Source organism: Epargyreus clarus, unplaced genomic scaffold (assembly GCF_041222505.1).
Source record: "Epargyreus clarus isolate Ecla_fem2 unplaced genomic scaffold, WU_Ecla_fem_2.2 ptg000007l, whole genome shotgun sequence".
Lineage (NCBI taxonomy): Eukaryota > Metazoa > Arthropoda > Insecta > Lepidoptera > Hesperiidae > Epargyreus > Epargyreus clarus.
In genome coordinates this window covers 26,534,635-26,558,355 of record NW_027332215.1, presented here as the reverse complement: position 1 = coordinate 26,558,355, position 23,721 = coordinate 26,534,635, and the positions used below count along the sequence as shown (strand labels likewise).

The 23,721-nt window shown below is 37.1% G+C and overlaps 1 protein-coding gene across 1 annotated transcript; it reads left to right on the top strand.

Annotated features, from left to right (window-relative positions):
• Nucleotides 1-1,607: 1,607 nt before the first annotated feature.
• Nucleotides 1,608-22,794, top strand: beta'COP (coatomer subunit beta'). Its single transcript, XM_073075315.1, has 18 exons — nt 1,608-1,954; nt 2,169-2,327; nt 3,835-4,027; nt 4,349-4,497; nt 4,637-4,811; nt 5,054-5,240; nt 5,538-5,671; nt 6,114-6,413; nt 10,413-10,503; nt 13,109-13,274; nt 16,272-16,441; nt 16,928-17,096; nt 17,648-17,912; nt 18,384-18,540; nt 19,667-19,799; nt 20,548-20,717; nt 21,203-21,347; nt 22,634-22,794. The coding sequence occupies exons 1-18, from the start codon at nt 1,952-1,954 to the stop codon at nt 22,664-22,666; spliced, it is 2,799 nt and encodes a 932-aa protein (XP_072931416.1). The 5' UTR covers nt 1,608-1,951; the 3' UTR covers nt 22,667-22,794.
• The last annotated feature ends 927 nt before the right edge of the window (nt 22,795-23,721 follow it).

The following is a 23,721-nucleotide window of genomic DNA, read 5'->3' as shown; positions in this document are numbered from 1 at the left end:
TGATAGCGTGAACCTGCTTAAAGAAGATCCATATATGCAGTGCAATAAATCAAAATGGATATAAAAACTTCCGTGAGATAACCTATGGAAATATCAAATAAACAACGTAAGTAAAACATTCTTTATATTTACATTTAATCATATCGGACAATTAAAACATTTCTTAACTGACTTCAGACAGAAAAAAGGTTGTCTTCAAGTAATTATTAAGATTTTTTTAAATATACTTATATTCTTATGTTCTTACTATATTCTTATGTTAAAACAGTTCTATATTCTTATGTTAAAACAGTTCGTTTTAAGGTTATTAATTGGTTATATTTATATTTACAGATCTTCCCGACAATCGTATAGTGACGACGTTATAGAGTATGTGCAGTTTAAGAGGAAGGCAAGTTTGTGTTTCATGAAAAGTAAAAGTTGTCCTGAACACAAGGTACATCAATGAAAATGAAAATGTGATGACTGTCCTGCCTAGAAGAAGTGAGGAGCCAAAAGTTTCGAAAGTGGGTACCAGTCTGAAATACATAAAGTAAAGTACACGTGAAATAGTACTTCTTTACTTGCGTAACCTACCCAACAAGATGAAGGAAGAAAAGTGACCATACAGTTCCTATTATTGCATTGCAATTTAATTCTGAAAATGACAGTGATAAAAATATATATCTATTTGTTACGGAATATAATTTTAGTAATGAAGAAAAGCAGACAAGCAGCACAAAAATTTAGCTTAGGTGATCTGTAGTAATTATTGTAACTGTAACATATGATAAATATATACAAAAGTTCTACTGTGTATACTCACTAATAGAACTATATAAACCAAATAAACAAAGAAATCGGTTAATAAAATACTAATATTAGCAAATCATGTATTTTTAATTATACAGTCCTGTAACTTAATCAGTGCACATGCACCATCAATAATAACACAGTCATGAAATATTTTAATTGTGTCCTATTAATTACAGAATGGGCCCTTAAAATAGAATTCTCATAGAGGTCTTATAATTCTATTCTTATCATAGACATCTATATAATATATTAAATATATGAATACTTCCACTTGCTGTTTTGTTTTGATTACGTCCCGTTCCAATGATTTGGAATTGACGAATCACTCGAGAGTTACTAAATTTATTCCTTTTTTTCAATAATACTTCTCTTACATAGATAGTATAAAATGTCATTGCTTGCAAACAGAGGATTTAAACATATAAGAATCTGCAAGTTCTTTAACGTTTATGAGATTTGGGTTTCGGAATTTGTATAAGCAAATTTGTTACGATCGTACTTGTACACATCGTCACTGCACACGTCTTATAACTTGTCATTTATTTAAATTTTAGTTATAATAGCTAAATAACTCTCAATTTTCTTCTAAGCGTTGTTTGTTTACAGTGTAATGACGTTCCGCCACAAAATGACACTTGACCGCCTGATTTAACACGACGTTCCGTTCACCGTAAAGAAAGTTCGATTTTTATTAATGAATAGCCCTTTTTTCGAAAAAGTGATCAATGAAAGGCATATATAATACGTATACTAATTCATTAAAACACTTTCCCAAAAAGTGTCAAGTAGCCAATTATAGCTACAATAATTTTTAAATGGCATTTAAAAGTATGAAACGTTCATAGCTATGTTTATTTTTTACAACTGTGAGGGTAGTGTATTAATATTCGTACGGTGTAAAAATCGGCTACTTTGGACACAGAAATGCGTGGTTAAAATGCGGGTTTAGGTCACAGAGTACTATAAAATAATATTATATCAAATTAATACTCATAGATTTCTTGTATGATTATGATCGTTGTCGGAATATACGTGTATCCAAATTGCATGGCATCAGAAAAAAAATAAAGTGACACGTCCACCCACCCTGTCAAACTATTCAATCCACGGTTTCACGGATTCTGCATGACAATTTTTCATGTTTTAACCATTAAAAATGGTAAGAAGTTTTATAAGTTCGTTATAAAGTTATTATAAGGTATAAAACATGCATATCGATAAACACTTAAAGCGTCGTCCACGTAATTTGTATTGTGGAGGTACGATGTCATCATAGGTTTTAAGTCGGCTTCCCGAGTCTGTAGTGGAACGTTGCTACGTAAGTAAGGTGTCGTATGGGGTGACTAACGTGTGGGGTTGTTGTGTGTTCGAAGCCTCTGAGGTTGGATATCAAGAGGAAGCTGACGGCGCGGTCGGACCGCGTGAAGTGCGTGGACCAGCACCCGACGGAGCCGTGGCTGCTGTGCTCGCTGTACAGCGGCGACGTCAACATATGGAACTTCGAGACGCATGCACAGATCAAGAGATTCGAGGTGAGTCTGCCTTTGTACTCCGCGAGATGTGTAATCTGAGAGGCTAAAGAGGTCATTCAATTTTATATTTGACCTGCCAGTTCAGATTTAATGCACCTTAGAAACAGACATTGGCTAAACATTTCATAATTATGCATGCCTATATAATATACACTATTATGAATGTCTTTGTTAAAATTTTGTAATGTTATGCAAACATTACATGTATTGCTTTCAAAGTATTTATCTTCAACTTACTAGACAGGTATATACTGTTATTAGTTCCTCTAAGGGCTATTTATATTAATGACTGTTTGTGATGATATAGTGTTAAAAATGTAATAAACAATAGTTTAATTATTATGGTGTCTAACTTGATGTTTAAATTGATGCTACCATGTGAGCAGACTGTCCACGGCAGGGTAAGTGGTTACCGTCTGAGAAATTGCCTCTGCATTACCATTTTCTTTTTGTAATAAAATGAAATTTTTGACAAAGCAAAATTCAGCATGAAACATGTCCTAGTTGAACTAATAAGAATACTGATAAGAAATAGTGTTGTTGTGTGTATGGAGCGTGTTGGTACTGACATGAATTATATTATTGTATACTCTACTCTCTTGTTAAAGGAATACAAATTACATTTGCCTTTTTAAGAATATCCTACCTTAAAATCACTTAACATTTGAAGTGATTCTGTAAATATTTGTAATTAACACATTACTCATAGATGATTGCCAGAAATGCTTTGATTTTTGTTAGTAACTTTTTTATTTCTACTTGATTAAGTGTTCTATTTATTTATGATTGTAGAAGATTATTATATAAATGAAAAGTATTTTTGTTGTGTTAGCTTTTTATTATTAACATTGTTATACCTATTATTTTTATGTATTATGTATAAAATGTAGTACAAAAATATTTTTAATATCTAAATATATTGTGTACAATGATTGTACTAAGCCTAATAGCCATGCCTAAAGCATATGTGAATTTATTGGCAATGAAAAACTGATGTTATTCTAATATACACATTAATCCCCACACACACACACACACATGAAAAGGTGGTAGAACCCTTTGTGGTTCGACTCCGGCGGCACCACCGCCACACCTATTTCTGCCTAATAACAGCAGTGTTAGGCGCTGCTGTGTTCCGGTTTGAAGGGTGTGGTAAGGGAGACAGACTTTTCCGAGGCGTTCCAGCTTAGTCCTGAGGGGTAGCGGCGCATCTGTGGCCGACCTCAGGTAGGAATATCTTATCCTATCTGGGGTTGATTACAGATGTCCATGGGCGGCAGTAGCCACTTACCATCAGGTGGACTGCATGCTCGTCTGCTACTCTTATATTATAAAAAAAAAAAAAAATCTTAGAAGTAATAATAGTAAAATTTTATATAAGTGGGTATATTTTGCAATGATCTCAGACGCTATCAAAACCCCCAGCCCGATAGATATCAGAGTCTACCTATGTAATGTATGTGTACAATAAGAAGGAATACATATTCAATATATTTTTCATTTACAGGTATGTGACCTTCCAGTGAGATCAGCCAAGTTTGTCACGAGGAAGAATTGGGTTGTCACAGGTTCAGATGACATGCAGATAAGAGTGTTCAACTACAACACTCTAGAGAGGATACACTCCTTTGAGGCGCATTCAGATTATGTCAGATGTATAGTGGTCCATCCCACACAGCCCTATCTTCTAACTAGTAGTGGTAAGTTGATGATTTGGATTTTGCCAAGTATCATATGTTGTCGAGACAATTTTCATAGTATATTGTGAAATTAATACATTAAAATCATTCATTGCTTTTGTAAAAATATATCAGGAGGTGACATACACCGCAACTTAGAAATTCTGAACAATGATTTCTTCCATATTAATATTAGTTCAGTGGCTTTTTTGTGTTTATGAATGTTTTTCACTTTTGCGTTGTTTACCTTATAAGATAATTCTTCCATAGCAGCCATTTTTTGTCCTGACACTTATTTGCTTGAACAAATAGCACATTATTGTAGCACCAAATCCATTTCAGACGACTTGCTGATCAAACTATGGAACTGGGACCGCAGTTGGGCATGTCAGCAGGTGTTTGAAGGCCACACGCACTATGTCATGCAGATTGTTATAAACCCAAAAGACAATAACACATTTGCCAGTGCCAGTCTGGATACTACTGTTAAGGTATATATATATATTTGTCACCATATTGTGAGTATGAAACACTACTGAGAAAAAGCAGTTACACATTATAAGTAACACTTGCAAAAATACTTCTCATTACATATTTCTGTTAGAATAATATATTTACTTTGTATTGCAGGTATGGCAGCTAGGGTCCTCAATATCAAACTTCACCCTGGAAGGTCACGAGAAGGGTGTGAACTGTGTAGACTACTATCACGGCGGAGACAAGCCCTACCTCATCAGTGGCGCCGACGACCGCCTTATAAAAATATGGGACTACCAGAACAAGACATGTGTTCAAACATTAGAAGGTGAGAACATTTCACAATGATATTCCCACATTATTGCAATGACTACTTAACTCGCTCACTGATTCCAAACTGGCATTCTTAAAATAAAATTGTAACAATGCACGTATACATAAATCACAATAACAAGTAGATAGCATGGAACCAATCTCATCAATATTGCATGGGCTTAAATTTTTAATATCCCTTGGTTCTGCCTAGCATTATTCGTTTAGAAATCAATATTTCGTTTCAATTTTCTAAAGGTCACGCTCAGAATGTGTCGGCGGTGTCTTTCCACCCGGAGCTGCCGATATTGCTGACGGGATCGGAGGACGGCACAGTTCGCTTCTGGCACGCCGGCACTTACCGTCTCGAGTATTCTCTCAACTACGGCTTTGAGCGAGTTTGGGCGATCTCCTCGCAGCACGGCTCCAACAACGTCGCTATCGGGTCAGTATTATATTTATACACAGCAGTAAAATTGTTATGTAACAAAGGAACTGCTGTAATTGGCACATGCATTTTTCAGTAAGGCTTGTTCAACCATATTACACTACTACTGCTAAGAAATATTTTTATTTCTTCTTCATTAGAAGGAATAAGTAGGATAGTCACCTGAGACATTAACAAATGCATATTAATGTGGTAAGTTAGTGTAATATCGTGTCACTACTGACAGTTGAGATCTTTGTGTCAAAGCCTTCAATTACCAAGATATCTGGGTATAATGCTAGAGTTTTTCTACAGTTACGACGAAGGCACAATAATGATAAAGGTGGGTCGCGAGGAACCCGCCATCTCGATGGACGTGAACGGCGGCAAGATCATCTGGGCGCGCCACTCCGAGATGCAGCAGGTCAACTTGAAGGCGTTGCCTGAGGGTGAGCCACCACATGTATTGTATTGTATATTACATATTGTAGTTGGTACGTTTGTTATCTGTGTATTATAACATCAGCATATCCAATAACTAATAATATAATATGATAGCCTCATTGTCTAAATGATGTATAATAGCGAGCTTCCGTCTTTTTTGTCATGGTGTAGTTAGTTTCTATTCAATTTTTCTACAAAGGCTGAAGACTTACGTTTCATTGTACTAAATTTTTCACATATTTTAATAAGACACTTCTTATTCGTCTACATTTATTGTCCAGTTTCAATAATTCTCTATCATTCAAAATGACAATCTCTTAGGATTGTCAATGACATACATATGAGGATAATCTGATAATCTCCTAGTGTTGAGAATATCGCTGTTGTATTAAAGTTCACCTATTTCTACTTTTACATTTTCTACTTTTGTAACATTGCCTCGTACAGGTACTGAGATCAAGGACGGGGAGCGGGTGCCGGTGGTCGCAAAGGATATGGGCTCCTGCGAGATCTACCCGCAGACGATAGCTCACAACCCCAACGGCCGCTTCGTGGTGGTGTGCGGCGACGGCGAGTATATCATATACACGGCGATGGCGCTCAGGAACAAGGCGTTTGGCACCGCGCAGGAGTTCGTGTGGGCCCTCGACAGCTCAGAGTACGCCACCCTGGAGAACTCTAGCACTGTCAAGGTGTTCAAGAACTTCAAGGAGCGGAAGAGCTTCAAGCCGGAGTATGGTGCTGAAGGTGAGATAATACTGCTTTCACTTTTGTAAATGTATGTGAAGTGATGCAAATTTTGGTTTAACATCATGGTGATCTTAGTTTGTATCCAAATGTAAACCTTAGTTTTTTCCCATTATATGATTTTAGACTAAAATTATCGCGGAATTGAGACATTTTATTATGTAACGGGTACTCACGATATGCGTTTTTTATTGCCGATATTTCGACCCAGTTGCATGGATCGTGGTCACGGCGAAACTGAGGTGGAGGGGAGAAACCGTTGACAAGTACTAGTGGTAGATTAATCTATCTACCCTACGTCTAGTTCGTTTTTCTTTTCTAGGTTTCATATCACGACACACAACACTGACAATATCCTTACGCTCCGTACTTTGCACTATTTGTGACTTGCATAAACTAACCACTGGATTCCACGTTTGGGCTAACTTAAAACCATCTTCTCTATTGAAGTTCCTAGGATGTTTCTTGATCTCTATTGCTTCTCTTACTAAACGAGGAAAGTAATGACGCTCAGTGGAGATCACCTGAGGTTTGTGTAATTCAATCCAGTGGTTACAACCTGAACTGAGGATGTGTTCGGCTACCGCAGATTTCTTAGGGTCATTATTTTTGACTGCGCTGATATGTTCCTTAATGCGTTGTGATATGGCTCGTTTTGTCTGCCCAATATACGAGCTACCACAACTACAGTCAACCTTATAGACCCCTGGGCACTGGTATGGAATAGTATCCTTGGGGGAACGAAGATAGGCCGCGAGCTTTTTAAAGGCGTAAATATACTTTTTATGTTATATTTTCGATCTAAAATCCTCCCTATCTTATCCGTGACACCTTTCACATACGGGAAATATGCGGAATGCCTTTCTACTACGCTGGTGGTGTTATGATTCCGTTCAGATCGTTTGGCTATAGTTACGTGGCCATTGAGACGCAGGACCTTCTCCAGGTGTTCCAACTCCTGCGCCAAATGATCACTGTCACATAATTCATAGGCCCGGTTCGTGAGGGACTTTGCAACCGAAGCTAAGTGTCTGGGGTGGTGGTGTGAAGTGCCGTGTAAGTATCTATCCGTGTGAGTAGGTTTCCGGTAAACTGCGTGACTAAATGTACCATCAGGGCGGGCCTCTAATGCGACATCCAAGAATGCCAACCTCCCATTGTCTTCCATTTCGCAAGTGAATTTTATACTGGCATGTACCGAGTTCAGATAATCTAAATAACTTTCTACCTGTCCCCGTCCTCCTGTTATGATGGCAAAGATGTCATCTACATATCTTCTCCAAACTCTAACGCAATTGGGCCCAGTAGCAATGGCTATCCCCTCGAAATATTCCATCCATATGTTTGCGACTACTGGAGCGACTGGACTACCCATGGCTACACCATTTATTTGAAGAAAATATTTACCGTTATACAGAAAGTAACCAGACCGGAGACAGTGTTCTAATAATTTGACGTAATCTGTGTGCATATTATTATTACGAAGAACATCAGTAACTACCCGTAGACATTCAGTGATTGGAACGTTTGTAAACAAAGATTCAACATCAAAACTAACCATACAATCACTTTTTTCTAACTTAATGTCTTTTACGATACTCACGAAATGCCGGGAATCCTTTATGTAAGATGTTGTCCTACCTACCAGCGGCTGCAGCACTCCCGCTACATGTTTTGCAAGTTCGTACGTAGGGGAGTCAATTTGACTGACTATAGGTCTTAAAGGAACGCCGGGTTTGTGAACTTTTGGTAGGCCATAAAGTTTCGGTGGTTGTACTATACGGGGTTTAAGTAAGTATTTAACTGTATCCTCCCCTAATATAGACTGACATTCCTGAACAATTTTACGTGTATGTCTGCTAGAGTGACACGACATACACGTAAAATTGTTCAGGAATGTCAGTCTATATTAGGGGAGGATACAGTTAAATACTTACTTAAACCCCGTATAGTACAACCACCGAAACTTTATGGCCTACCAAAAGTTCACAAACCCGGCGTTCCTTTAAGACCTATAGTCAGTCAAATTGACTCCCCTACGTACGAACTTGCAAAACATGTAGCGGGAGTGCTGCAGCCGCTGGTAGGTAGGACAACATCTTACATAAAGGATTCCCGGCATTTCGTGAGTATCGTAAAAGACATTAAGTTAGAAAAAAGTGATTGTATGGTTAGTTTTGATGTTGAATCTTTGTTTACAAACGTTCCAATCACTGAATGTCTACGGGTAGTTACTGATGTTCTTCGTAATAATAATATGCACACAGATTACGTCAAATTATTAGAACACTGTCTCCGGTCTGGTTACTTTCTGTATAACGGTAAATATTTTCTTCAAATAAATGGTGTAGCCATGGGTAGTCCAGTCGCTCCAGTAGTCGCAAACATATGGATGGAATATTTCGAGGGGATAGCCATTGCTACTGGGCCCAATTGCGTTAGAGTTTGGAGAAGATATGTAGATGACATCTTTGCCATCATAACAGGAGGACGGGGACAGGTAGAAAGTTATTTAGATTATCTGAACTCGGTACATGCCAGTATAAAATTCACTTGCGAAATGGAAGACAATGGGAGGTTGGCATTCTTGGATGTCGCATTAGAGGCCCGCCCTGATGGTACATTTAGTCACGCAGTTTACCGGAAACCTACTCACACGGATAGATACTTACACGGCACTTCACACCACCACCCCAGACACTTAGCTTCGGTTGCAAAGTCCCTCACGAACCGGGCCTATGAATTATGTGACAGTGATCATTTGGCGCAGGAGTTGGAACACCTGGAGAAGGTCCTGCGTCTCAATGGCCACGTAACTATAGCCAAACGATCTGAACGGAATCATAACACCACCAGCGTAGTAGAAAGGCATTCCGCATATTTCCCGTATGTGAAAGGTGTCACGGATAAGATAGGGAGGATTTTAGATCGAAAATATAACATAAAAAGTATATTTACGCCTTTTAAAAAGCTCGCGGCCTATCTTCGTTCCCCCAAGGATACTATTCCATACCAGTGCCCAGGGGTCTATAAGGTTGACTGTAGTTGTGGTAGCTCGTATATTGGGCAGACAAAACGAGCCATATCACAACGCATTAAGGAACATATCAGCGCAGTCAAAAATAATGACCCTAAGAAATCTGCGGTAGCCGAACACATCCTCAGTTCAGGTTGTAACCACTGGATTGAATTACACAAACCTCAGGTGATCTCCACTGAGCGTCATTACTTTCCTCGTTTAGTAAGAGAAGCAATAGAGATCAAGAAACATCCTAGGAACTTCAATAGAGAAGATGGTTTTAAGTTAGCCCAAACGTGGAATCCAGTGGTTAGTTTATGCAAGTCACAAATAGTGCAAAGTACGGAGCGTAAGGATATTGTCAGTGTTGTGTGTCGTGATATGAAACCTAGAAAAGAAAAACGAACTAGACGTAGGGTAGATAGATTAATCTACCACTAGTACTTGTCAACGGTTTCTCCCCTCCACCTCAGTTTCGCCGTGACCACGATCCATGCAACTGGGTCGAAATATCGGCAATAAAAAACGCATATCGTGAGTACCCGTTACATAATAAAATTTTCCCATTATGTATTAAGCATCACAGTGGGGCCCATGTTATGAATATCAGACATACCCCTCTAAATCATAAGTTAACATTCCATTTACAAATAAATTTTCACATTGAAGGAAAATGTTTTAAGGAAAACCCATATTCCTGAGGGTGCAGATGTGAGATGTTCTGAAATATATGCGCAGAGATCCAATCTCCATCAGTGTGGGTTGTATGACATGAGCTTTTCATTAGCATAAAAGGAGACTTAGTTAGATAGTATAGCCGTATCGAGTTGACGATTACAATGATGGGTGTCCTGTGTAGCTGATGATACATGATTATACATTTACAAAGTACTTATTTCAGGTAATTGGTGACATTGCACGTGTGCTAAGTAGTAGTCTAACGTATATAAAGTATGGTTAATATGAAATGTAATGAACAGGTATATTCGGCGGCTACATGCTGGGCGTAAAGTCCATTAGCGGCATGGCGTTCTCATTCTACGACTGGGAGCAGTTGGAACTCATCAGAAGGTAACTATTATGGAATAATCACTGTCTAGTTGATAACTGAAAATCACTCATCCTCAGTTGCATACTATATTATTTGTTAACACTATTGAGTTACCAAGGTTACAGCTGTAATAGCAACGAAATGAATGAATAGGGTGTCATCATTTAAAATGTTATAATGTTTAGTTAATTATTTCAATAAGTAAATGGTCACTGCCGCCCATGGACCTCTGTGACCAATTGTAGACTATAATTATATTGTATAGGTGAAATTTTTGTTAATAATGATATATGCAAGTATATTCATGACTATTTTGGCGATGTATTTTAAAATATATATGAAAGTTTCGAAAGATAAAGATTTTTGTATATCAATTCTGGACCATTCACACAATTAAAATAAATCACACAATTTCATATTTAGGTGAATAAGCAAAATTCTAGGGAATGTTAACTAATTATTAACCATTACGAGGTGTTTAATTTTTAGTTGAAAATTTATCTGAGTATGCATTTAAGTTATGATCATATTGATCTAGTACTTGCTATGTTGTTATAGTCGTCCATGTTGTGTATGCATGTGCTAGCGAGTTGTCTCAATATATGAAATATACTTCTGCTATACATATTCGTCGTCAAAGCGTAATACATATTGATTGCGGCCTTCATAGTGCTTTTTCTTATAATAGCTCTTGTCAATTATGACTTTATGCTATTCTTATAGTTGGTGTATTTTATGAATTTATTAGTTTTGCGTTGTACGTAAATAAAAAAATATTGCTTTTGTACACTTTTTACAAATAGGAATATTTTACAAAAATACATACATAATAAGCGTGGGATTTTATATATCGGATATTGAGAAAAATATGTGGTGTTGAACAAGTCAAAATGGGACGGAAAGTCTGATAGTGTCTACACATCGTAGAACAATTATTGAAACTGTGATAGTGTCCGACCGGGATGCACCAAGCAATTCTTGCGTTTCGTTGGAGGTCTGGATGGCGGCTGACTAATATATAAAGCAACCATCTTAGTCCCTGTTCTGTATGGAGTTGGTTACGCATGTCCATGGGCTGTCGCCCATTTCTGTCCAAACCACTTATCATTAGACTGCATGTTCACTAGCTTGCGAATTTATGTGTACAAAAAATTCATTTGTTTGTCGCCCATTTTAAAAGATTTCGTTACCGGGCACACGTCATGTCCCCACAAAAAACTTCTGGAAGCTATATATCAGGACACAGGACGCTTTGCGTACCATACCTACCTGTTTTGAAAAGCGAATGAACGATTTTATTGAAATTTATGCTGTGGTTAGCATGTCGCTTTGTCAATGTATTTTTGAAGGAGAAAAAATCTATCGCCGATCAATATGTATACATGAATAATGTTTGCGAGATCATCAATCGTTACCTATCGGAGTCTCACTCCGCGGCCTGCGGTCGAATGATGAAAACGTTGCCTGCTCTCCTCTGCACCGTCATGTACTTGTGCCAGTGGCTCTCAATCTTGCAAGACAAATACGAATTATTATGTTGTTGCAAACATGACGATGAGGATGAGGACTGTCAAGAGAGGTTCTTCTCGATTTATCATATTTTGCTTTGCGCTTTTTCATATTATTTATGCCTGCCGCTAATTAGATTTTAAGTTGCATGTTATATCGGAATTGTTTTACTTTTGGCCGGTTTATTTTAAGGGTGTATAAGATATGTTGTCACTAGCGTCATTGCGATTACAACTGAGCTGTCGATATATTTCCGGTTTTGTAGCACCGTTGTTTTCATGTCTTTTCTTTTTGTGGCATCTCCTATTAGTCTCATCTGATGTGCTGTCTCAAGTTTTGCAACTTTTTAAACTGTAAAGTTTTGTGAATACTTGTTACAAAAAAACAATCTAACTGGTCACTTGGTCTCAACCGCATTTCTACTTTCAAATAGAGTTTCAAAGCTGTGTGTATATATGTTTATTGGCTGGCGCCTGTGGTCTACAGCACGGCATTGTGAGCACTGTATTGACTTCAGCGGTGGTATCGCATCCAATTTTTTATTTTGATATTTATGTATTTAATATATTATAGTTATTATATGACGCAGGCACTGCGGTTACAATTCAAAAATTCTAATATGCGCGTGTATTTCATGGTACATTATATAAAATATAACAGCAGGCGAATGTAAAACCTATAGTATCCATTGAAGTAGTATGTTTTTATAGTGTTTTTATTAATAAGAATTATGATTTGTTAATTCTGTTTAGATATTTTTTAGAAAATATCATTAAAAATAATATAAATCAAATACTCAGCTAGTAACATATTATTGGTTAAGTATTTGAACATACAATAAGTTTAAAACTTTTTATGGCTAGTATTGTCAAGACTTAACTTATATTGAGGATTCTTAATGCGGTATGGAGTATAGAAATGCCTCGTTTTTTGGCAAGTTTTAATATTTAAATAAAGTGGTAATGATATTATTCAAATAGGTAACACCATTATGAGATCTTTTGCGCTGAATAATTCTTCCGGTCGTTACGGAACCTTGACTACATACGTCCACGTTCCAGGTCCAGGTGTATCGCTTGTATACAAGGAAACGTAACCGATGTCCCCCGTTTCCAGGATCGAGATCCAGCCCCGCCACGTGTACTGGTCGGAGAGCGGCAACCTGGTGTGCCTGGCGAAGGACGACGCCTACTTCGTGCTCAAGTACAACCCGGCGGTGGTGACGCGCGCGCGGGAAACAAACACCAACATCACCGAGGACGGCATCGAGGACGCGTTCGAGGTAAACATTAACATAGATGAGCTGTAGCGTGTCGGCCTAGTTCTTAATAAATGGCCAAGTATGAGTCGAACTCCCACATGGAGGGTCCGTACCACGAAATGTTCATTATAGTTTACTTATTTTTATAAAATAACCATAGTAAAATATGTTTTTTTGCTTATTATAATAGCAGTTATAGTATTAAACGAATTGTAAAAATTTCAACTGTCTTCCGAGTACAGTTTGCGAGTTGACCGTAAAATGTCAAAAAATGCCGGTTAGTTGTATGGCGACTCCCTTTAATATTCAACTTTATTTTACTTTTAGTATTTGTTGTTATATCGGCCACCGTTATGCATCCTCTATAAAAATTTCAAGTGTCTATCTATTACGGTTCCGGAGATAGAGTCATGTGACAGACGGGCAGACGGACAGACAGTGAAGTCTTAGTAATAGGGTTCTGTTTTTACCCTTTGGGTACGGAACCCTAAAATATGAACTACCACCGCACCGTGTGTTACATAACCGCAATAGGAAATGACAGTATTCAAGATTCAAAGAATAAATATTTTAGAGAAGAAAATATGATGAAAGAATTCAAAAAACTCATTTTTCCTCTAAACATTGAGATTAATTCTATTTTCAATAAAATACTGCAGTCGACAATGGTAACTAGAATACGAATCAGATCAAAAGATGTCATACCTCTAAACAAATATACAATATGTTGTTTTTTTTGTTGACCATATCTAAATGCAAATGTTTGACGTCACCGGGACATTGGGACACCATAAGCGCTATAATTCAATGAAGGGGGAACAAAATACATTTGTTTATTGCTAAAATAATTTTATTTTTAGAAATAATAGCCTACATGATAGAAGAGGATTTCAAAATCTGTTATTACGTCTACTGCTAATCAGTTTTAATTGCTTATAATATTGTAACTTTAATTCTTAGTACATTTAGATAGTAGATGGATCCTGATGGGGTTGTCAGTGTTGGACTTCATATATATAGTTGAATCTTTGCGGGTATTGCACAATTGCTATGTGTTCGTCTATAACTACAGGTATTGAACGTGCCAGACACAGGACATTCGTAGACATGTTTATAAATGCATCTTAATACAATAAAAGCGTCGTTGCACCTGATGCAGTCAACACGTTGTTGAGCTATGTGAAAGTTCTAGACAAGATTTCATTTTGTCTTTAGTACAAAGATGATTTATTTTCCATTTCCAAGGTAAAGTTATAAAATATTCGGATGACGTACGATCTAGTTAGTTTTAATCGTCTAGTAACAAGAACATAATATTTTCAATTGACTTCAATCACGATGTAAGGTCTCGCTGCTCTAATGCAATGCAGCTGAATCGAGAACCGTTGATGCAACTAGCGCCCCATTGCTCCTTGCCCGATTGTTTTCCATTGAGCTACTTATGACGAGTTTAGTCATAATAGAACTTCACACTCCGTTTTAAATAGTAATTTCTATTCAGTATGTCATATTTGTTATATATTATCGTAGAGATGCTCGGGCGATGGGTTTTGTAATTACAATATGATTGTTAGTGCTAACCTACTATTTGGGAACTCGGCCTCTCAGTCGGGTTATCCTACATTCGAATCCCTGGCACGCACCTCTGATGTCTGATGTGATGAAAAAACAATCGAAAGGTGTAAGTTACCAATTTCTAATTGGATAGCGCGGTGACCTCTCACTGAGAGGTAACCCGTGCCCACCATTGGGACGGTAATAGATTGACGACATATTTCTTATATTTTTTTTATTATCGTAGAGATGTTTGTATGTTTACTACATGTTTACTAGTGACGATCAATTTATATTAATAGAATAGGGTAGCATATGTTGTCTTTCGTATAACTTTTAGATAAATGCCAACAAAAGATAAGTAATCAGTTTATTAAAGTAAACAATATTTATTCTTATTTTGTCCTAAGCCACGATATCGTGAAATTAAAATATTATATACCTATCCACAATTGCATATATATTCAATTCAAATTGTTTTTGTCCATGGATTTCATAGTTTCAAGAAAAGCAGCCAACAAATCGCATTAATAAATATCCGAAACAGTATTGGCTTAAACATGTTTGAAAGTATTAATTAAGTGACATTGTGTCGTGGATAGGGCATAGGCGATAAATTGCTGATAAGAAATGAACATTAATTTTCAATCCTTATCTACGAAGTCCGGTTTATATTCCTACTGAATGACTAACTACAAAACAACGCATTCTAACTCATAAAGTACATGTTTATAACACGAAATTACTGGATTGTGTTAAAATTACGTATACAATTATTACCTCCCCATACGATACCTCGTAACACATAGCGTGCTATGGTCACCTTTATGTGTAAGAACGGTAGCTATGTCCATAAAATGCATTGTATATCTTAAGCTGTTGGCAATCCGCAAATAAATATTTTCATCTAGCTAGCATCTAGCTATATCTGGCATAGATTGACATTGGATAACGGACCAGTCCCGTTTTCTTAAAGAGTCAGTTATCATCTATGTACCGATTACTGTCTTACTGCTAGGCATGGATCTTCTCTTAGATCCACCGAGTGTTGTAACTAAGCAGGGGTTTGTAGTCTTAGCACAACATGGAGAACATGTTGGGAGACTCTGATATGTAATAGATATTAAAAGTTTTCATTCACCACTGATACTTCAGTGACAATATTAACTATATAATCATATGTACATAAATTGGGTAAGCCTGAGAAGTGCTTTGAATTTTTCTACTAGCAGACTGTCAATACGAAAAGCTGAATATACTATATAATAGGCACATTATTATCACAAAATAATTGATTAAAATAAGAATATAATTATTAATTTAATTCATTATTAATTATAATTATAATTAAATAATTTGAATATCTTTCTAACAATATATTAAACAGGTTTAGATATAAATATATGTATAATGTGTAAGCTATGATAGGTGTACATCTTCATTTATAATACGTTATCCGTCCAGGTGGTGGGCGAGGTGAACGAGGTGGTAAAGACTGGCATGTGGATCGGAGACTGCTTCATCTACACGAACTCGGTGAACCGGCTCAATTACTACGTGGGCGGCGAGATCGTCACCATCTCCCACCTCGACCACACAATGTACATACTCGGATACGTGCCCAAGGAAAATAGGTAAGTATCTTGACTATTATCATGTGTGTCATAAAAGTTGGTGGAAATGTTCTTAGCAAAAAATGTTGCCTTAATATTTTAATGTTGAGTATTACTACACTAAATTATATGTAGCGGAAGAATATATTTTAAATAATGATTAATATGATCAATTGTATGAACTATTATCTTTTTGTTGTAATATACTCGGTTAACGCATAATTGACATCTTTACTAACAACAATAAGATTAAAATCAAAATATCAGTGTTATATTGCTATTATTAGATAATTTGGTGTAGGAATTTTCTAATATAAAATGTTACGGTCTTGGTGCTGTTATTTTTCTTTAATAAATATATTATTTTCCTAAATTATAATTTAAATAAATATTACACGTAAATAATCTTTTTTATACACGATAAAAAAAAAGTAAGATATAGGTGTATATCTGGTATTGTGATTAAAGACGTGTGCAGCACTGATCTAACACAGAGTTTACTTGCAGGTTGTATTTGAACGATAAGGAGTTGAACATAGTGTCGTACTCGCTGCTGCTGCCGGTGCTGGAGTACCAGACGGCGGTGATGCGCGGCGACTTCGAGACCGCGGACCGCGTGCTGCCCACCGTGCCGCACGACCATCGCACGCGCGTCGCACACTTCCTAGAGAAACAGGTGCGGAAACTTACGAGCCGTGATCATTCCTTTTGGGAATGGTTATTTTTTTAGGGTTCACACACGCACAAAGGGTAAAAATATGTACATATTACGAAGCTTTTGTTGTTGGTTTCCTGGATATTTATTCGCCTGTCACGGGGTCTTTTGAACCGTTATAGAGAATTATATATTAGTATAGTTAATAGTTAGTTAGTTAGTAGTACAAATAAAAAAAAAATTAATATAAATATTGGTTCTGATATAAAACACCGGTGTTTTTAGGGTTTTCTATGAAACCGTAACAGGTACACTTTAAACTTTCATAATGCATGTACTTTTATAATTGCTGTGTTAAGGAAAATGATGGAGTCGCTGTTACAAGGCAATAAAACATTGTTATAAATTAACTTTTAAAATAAAGTTTTCAGTAAGAGTCTTTTTAATTGTATCTCAACTATTTTAAATTACTTGGTGGTAATAATAATTGAGACATTCCTTTGCACTACTGAACTATCATTGTATTGATTTTGTCTATGAAACAATCGTTGTGAATGTAATTGGTACTGCAGGGCTTCAAGCAACAAGCGTTGGCGGTGTCGACGGAGCCGGAGCACCAGTTCGAGCTGGCGCTGTCTCTGGGCGAGCTGCGGCGCGCCCGGCAGCTGGCGGACGAGGCGGCGGCGGCGGAGGGTGGAGCACCCTCGCGCACCGCCGCCGCGCGCTGGGCCCGCCTCGGCGCCGCCGCCGCCACCGCCGCCGACACCGACCTCACCAAGATATGCTATCAGAACGCGAGGGACTACAGCGCGCTGCTGCTCTTCGCAGCCAGTAGCGGTTAGTTTCACGGTTGTGTTCGTTGCTTGGAACTGCTTTTGTTACGTGGGAGGATTAATCCGCTCCGATCCGGGCAAATGTGCATGTGGCGCCCATAATACGAAAAAATGGTTCAGAAATATATGAATCGATACGATGTAAGTTATAGGAAACTCACGCGGACACAAACACCCGTCACCGGGTTAATGCATTTTTAGTTAGATTGCAACAGTCATGTCATATCGCTACTGGACAGGCTAAAAATGTAACACGCAAATAAGCCCGTTTGCGTATTAGACTAACCAGCTATGATATAGTGGCTCAAATTTCTAATCTGTGATTTGTCGTAATTGCGCATATAAAACATATTTTATATTTTATAACTGTCAAAACGAGGTACATTAGTATCAAATCACATTATTTAAGCAAAGTTAAAAAAGATGGAATTGGCGACATGGTACTATTTGTAAATAATATCTACGTCGTTTGCAGGCGACAAGCCGTTACTGGAGGAGGTGGCGCGCACTGCGGAGGAGCAAGGCGACGACAACATCGCGTTCGTGGCCTACTTCATGCTCAACGACCTGGAGGCCTGCCTGCAGCTGCTCACCAACAGGGGCAAGCTGGCCGAGGCTGCTTTCTTTGCCAGGTTAGTATCATAATGCGTGTATAATGCAAGTTTGTTTGCCCGTAAGTCATTCTGTAAGTATTTAAGTGATCAACCCACTATGGCACTATTAATATCCGATCTGCCCAATTTTACTTACCAATGATCGAAACTTACAATGTCTTCTATGAAGAAATTGTCACATCGATCTATGGTAGGCAAAACATTGGATAGATTGAATATTAATGATTAGGGTATTTTACTAGAAGACGATAAGTAGGTATACGTAAAGTAGAATGTCTTCAAATAATACAATATCCTTCAAACCGGAACCCTGCAGCTGCAGCTTTATATGCTGCTGCTATGTAGCTAAAACGGGTGGCGGTGATGCCTCAAAAGTTAAACTGCAAAGGCTGTACTGCGAAGGCTACCTAATTGTAGTGAAGGGTTGTAGAGCCCGCACCAAACTGCTAGTCCGCTCCGAATATAGAAAGGAGTTGCGTTGCAATAGCAAATTTTAGATATTAGCAGGAAAAAGACATTGCGAGACCTTCCCGGCACCCGCCCGCTGGTACATGGCACGTTAGTGTGCTCTTACGTTGCTACGGAGTATATGCTTGTGGTTGTGTTCGACCGCATTGGCTCTCTGACTGACGGCTGCGCGCATTAACTTCAGAGCGTACTTGAGTTTGCCGCGGACTATACTTATGCTAGTGTCGTTGTGCAGATAATGCTTTATTAATTATATGTAAAAATGATGGCATTTAAAAAAAGGGAAACAGAGAATAATAATTATTAAAAAAAAGACAAACCCATTGACTTTTTTACCGGATCTTCTCAGTAGAGGTCGCGTTCCGATCCAGTAGTAGTTTAAGAAAATATTGTAATTGGCAATTTATAAGTGCCGCCGTTGGCCTATACTAAATAAATATAAATATCTTATATATAAAATTCTCGTGTCACAATGTTAGTTACAGCACTCTTCAGAAACGGCTTTACCGATTTTCACCAAATTTTATATGCATATTTCTTAGGTTTGAGAATCGGCTACTATCTACTTTTCACACCCCTAAGCTATAAGGGTTGTACACCCGTAACATATTTTTATTTATATAGCAACACAACGTTTTCCGGGTCAGCTAGTAATATATAAATATATAACACATAGATCGTACGCGCCGTCGCGCGTGGGCGAGCTGGTGCAGAAGTGGCGCGACGCGGTGAGTGCGCAGAGCAACAGGAAGTCGGGCCAGTCGCTCGCCGACCCCCAACACTACGAGAACCTCTTCCCCAACTTTGCGGTGAGTTGCACCTTCGATTGCCAGTCTGTTGCTACGCCGACCGTTTGAAGCGAATGCTAATGATGAGAAAAATCTATCTTACTGCAATAGGGCAGTGGATAGTTGACTGTTGCCGGTGAAGTTTACCGTACTTTTATTATTAGTGTATGATTTCTGGAAGGAAACCGAATATCGGAAACATTTAAGGACTATATTATTCTTTTAAAATTGTTGATAATATTAAAAAATAGTACTATTAAAAACGAAGGTAGGTTCTAGAATGTTAAATATTACGTAATTAATGTTTTTAATGGTTGTTTATTGTAGAGATGATTATTAGAGAGGATGCTTATTGAATAGGAATGAAATAGATTTCGTATAAGTCCATAAGTTAGTAAGTGAGTCGATATCTGCATAACTAGGAAAACCTATGCAACACTACTAAGAAAGACTATGAATTAATTTTGTTTTTAAATCTACTATAAAATTAACTTTATGTAAAAAAGCTTATTATAATTATAAATCCGCATGGTATGACAACTCCAGCTCCAACATCAATAAATAATTATATGTACCCCTATGTAAAATTGTATATTATTTATCTTTTAAAAGATGCAAATTTGCACACGTATAGAGTTTCTTGCGCCGCTTCTTCTTTATAGCGAAACACCTTCCGAAGCGGTGGTAGTTTGTTGACTTTCAAAAAATATTCTATATGAATTAATTTTGAATAAATGAGACATGAATTTGAATATCTTATTACCTGCAGGAGACCGTAGAGCTGGAGAAGTTCCAAACGCAGTTCGGCTACAACGACAGCTGCGACATGGCGAAGCTGCCGCCCAACATGAAGAGCTCCAACATCGAGCGCGACCTGCGCCAGGAGCGCGACCAGGCCGTCGCGCAGGGGCTCTGGAGCTCCGCTGCCAATCCCGACAGGTAACCTAAACGACCTCGTCGTCGTCGTCGTTATTTGAAGGTGGTAGAACCCTTTGTAATCCTATTTGGGGCTGATTGCAGATGTCTATGGGCGGCAGTCGCCACTTACCATCAGGTGGACTGCATGCTCGTCTGCTACTCTTATATTATAAACAAGAAAAAACACTACTAACCTACTGTTCTCTTAAAGTGAGAGGTGATCTTCCCTCACCGTCGTAAACTATTTTTTTAAGGCTCAACCTTATAGATTTTATACTTTTGTAGATTCATTTGGAACATTTTACATAAATATGTGTCCCTTATAACCTTTGAACCGGAACACAGCAGCACTTAAAACTGCTGGTACAAGCAGAAATAGCCGAGGCGGCGATCCCTCTGGAGCGTAACTACAAAGGGTTATATCACCTTAAAAATTTGAAAGTACAGGCATCCGGCGATCAAAAGGCATATGTATGGGTCAGTCAAATATGTTGTTAATTTAACAGTGAACCTACTGATGCGGAGAAAGAGAAGGAATACGTTTCGGCGTCGCCGGACACGAAACACAAGCGCAAGGACTCCCTCGACATCATGGAGGAGCTCGAGCGCGAGATCGATGACATCGTGCTCGACAACAACGTCGACATTCTGGTGAGTAACGAAATTCTATTTATACATAGCTGCTTTGCAAGAATAATGGCACAAGTAATAAAGGTAATTTTTCAGGAAAGTCAGTTTAAAATTAAACAATGTTTTTGTTTCGAAATCTTTTATTTAAATGAGAATTAAAATAATGATAAATACAATTATAAGTAGTTATGTATATAACCACAGTACTGTTAGGACACATTAAAATAGGAAATATTAGGGATTAAATTGTAGCTTAACAGAAAAATGAATTTTGAGTTGTGCCATTATTTTTGCAAAGCAGCGACATGTTGATACTTGTGGATGATAGCGAATATGCATTTTTTTATAAACTTCCTTGCTTTTTTATTAGTCGTTAACTAAATACCGTTAGACCTAAACTAAATTTTGTTACTTAGTTTGTATTCAATTGCATTAAACTTAAATCATACAGTAATTAAACAAAATTACATACAGTAATTAAAGTTAAATAAATTTGTACGTTAAGACAAAGTGAAAAGTGGATTAAATAAACAAAAAATATGTAAGTTAACGAAAATATGTCCGACAGAGAAATATTTCGACAAAAATGCTCATAACATATATTTCATTCTTAGATAAACCATAGACAATTTCTATCAGAAATGAAATGGTGGAAGTTGATGTTGCCGACGTAAGGGCATTAACAATAAGCCAACATACATTAAAATGATTGCATTATAATTTAATAACAACCACATTTACAAACGTTACAAATAATTAACAATTAACTTTAAAATCAACATTTCTTTCTGAGAAAATGCAATCGAATATTCTTATTAATTTTTATAATATTGTATTGATGCAAGTATTACTGCTCAGGTTTTCACCATATTCTTTGTGTCTGTAATATAAAACGAGGAAGTATTTACCTGTGTTGAGTGGTCATCGCCACACCGCCGCACTCTTTGGTTTTTATCCATCTAATAATGTGCCTTTAAAATGCCCTTCGACATGAACTGCCATATTTGCCGGTCCTGGGCCCTAAGCCCATCGACTCTCGCGGTCAAAAACAGAAGAGCCTTAAATCAATACATACACATTGTTTTAAAACCAAATCGGAACGCCGAATGAGAATGTTTGTCTTATATCACACTGTATGCAAAAAATAAGTGAATATTATTTTTATACAGAGAATTTATGATTCTGCAGATAATTCGTGTAAAACGATCGTAAACGGCCAAAATAATGCCCCAAAATGCATGTTATGGATTAGAAAAACTATTAGTCTTTTAAGTAAAATAAAAATGAATGAATATGAATTGTTCCAGGAGCTGTCGGACGACGCTGACCTCATTGATTAACCTCTAAGGATATTTAGATTGATTATCTTATTTTATATTACTTTTACGACGTCGATTATAAAATGTGTATTTCCTAAAGTGCTAATACATTTAAGATTATAGTATTATACATTTCCTCTCCCATTTTATTTTTACTTTCATTTTTATTTCGAGCACCGTTACTTTTTATTTTCTGTATAAAACATATATTAATAACTTATTCAAGTTTGTATTTTTACCCGACTGCCAAGGAAGGGTTATGTTTTTCGCGCGTATCTTGTATGTTTGTCTTTCTTTATTTGATCCGATCTAACAAACGGCTGGATGAATTTCAACAGTTAAGGTGTCATTATGTTTGTCTCAATGACCCGAGTGTCCTTAGATAGGTGTTAGTAAAAAAAAATCAAAATGGCGGATTTTTGGCGCGAAATAGTAACACATTTAAAAAAAAAAGTTAACCGAACCTATCGAGTAGGGTATCAAATGAAAGGAAATTAAACGGAGATTATAAAAACATATTTGTATATATATAAAACAGTAAGGTGATTGACTGACTGACTAACTAAATGACTTTTTCATTTTTCAGAAATCAAAGTACAGCCTAAACCAAGGACCTTACAGTTCTGAAATTTTGCACACAGGTTCTCTATATAGCTTGAATAAGTACTAAGAAAGGCCTTTTGGAAATTCTACCCTTAAGAGGGTAAAATAGGGGAAAACAGTTTTTTTGAAATCCTTTAATTTTGAAGCAACTACTATAAAATTTTGTATTTGGCTTCCTGGATAGGAACAAGGACGCACTTATTTATCCCCCTCCGAAAAATCAACCCCGTAGAGGGTAAAATAAGGGTTAAAAATTAATTTGAACAATCGTCAATTTTGAAGCAAACTCTTTGAGATTTTGTATCAGGCTTGTTGGATAAAAATAATGAAATGCTACCTCTAACGAGGTAAAATAATGACCGAAACTTTGATTTACTGAATTTATATATTTTATAGACCGTAAATAGTGATTTTTTTCGCGAAATAGTAACACGTTTTAAAAAAGTTAACCAAACCTATCGAGTAGGGTGTCA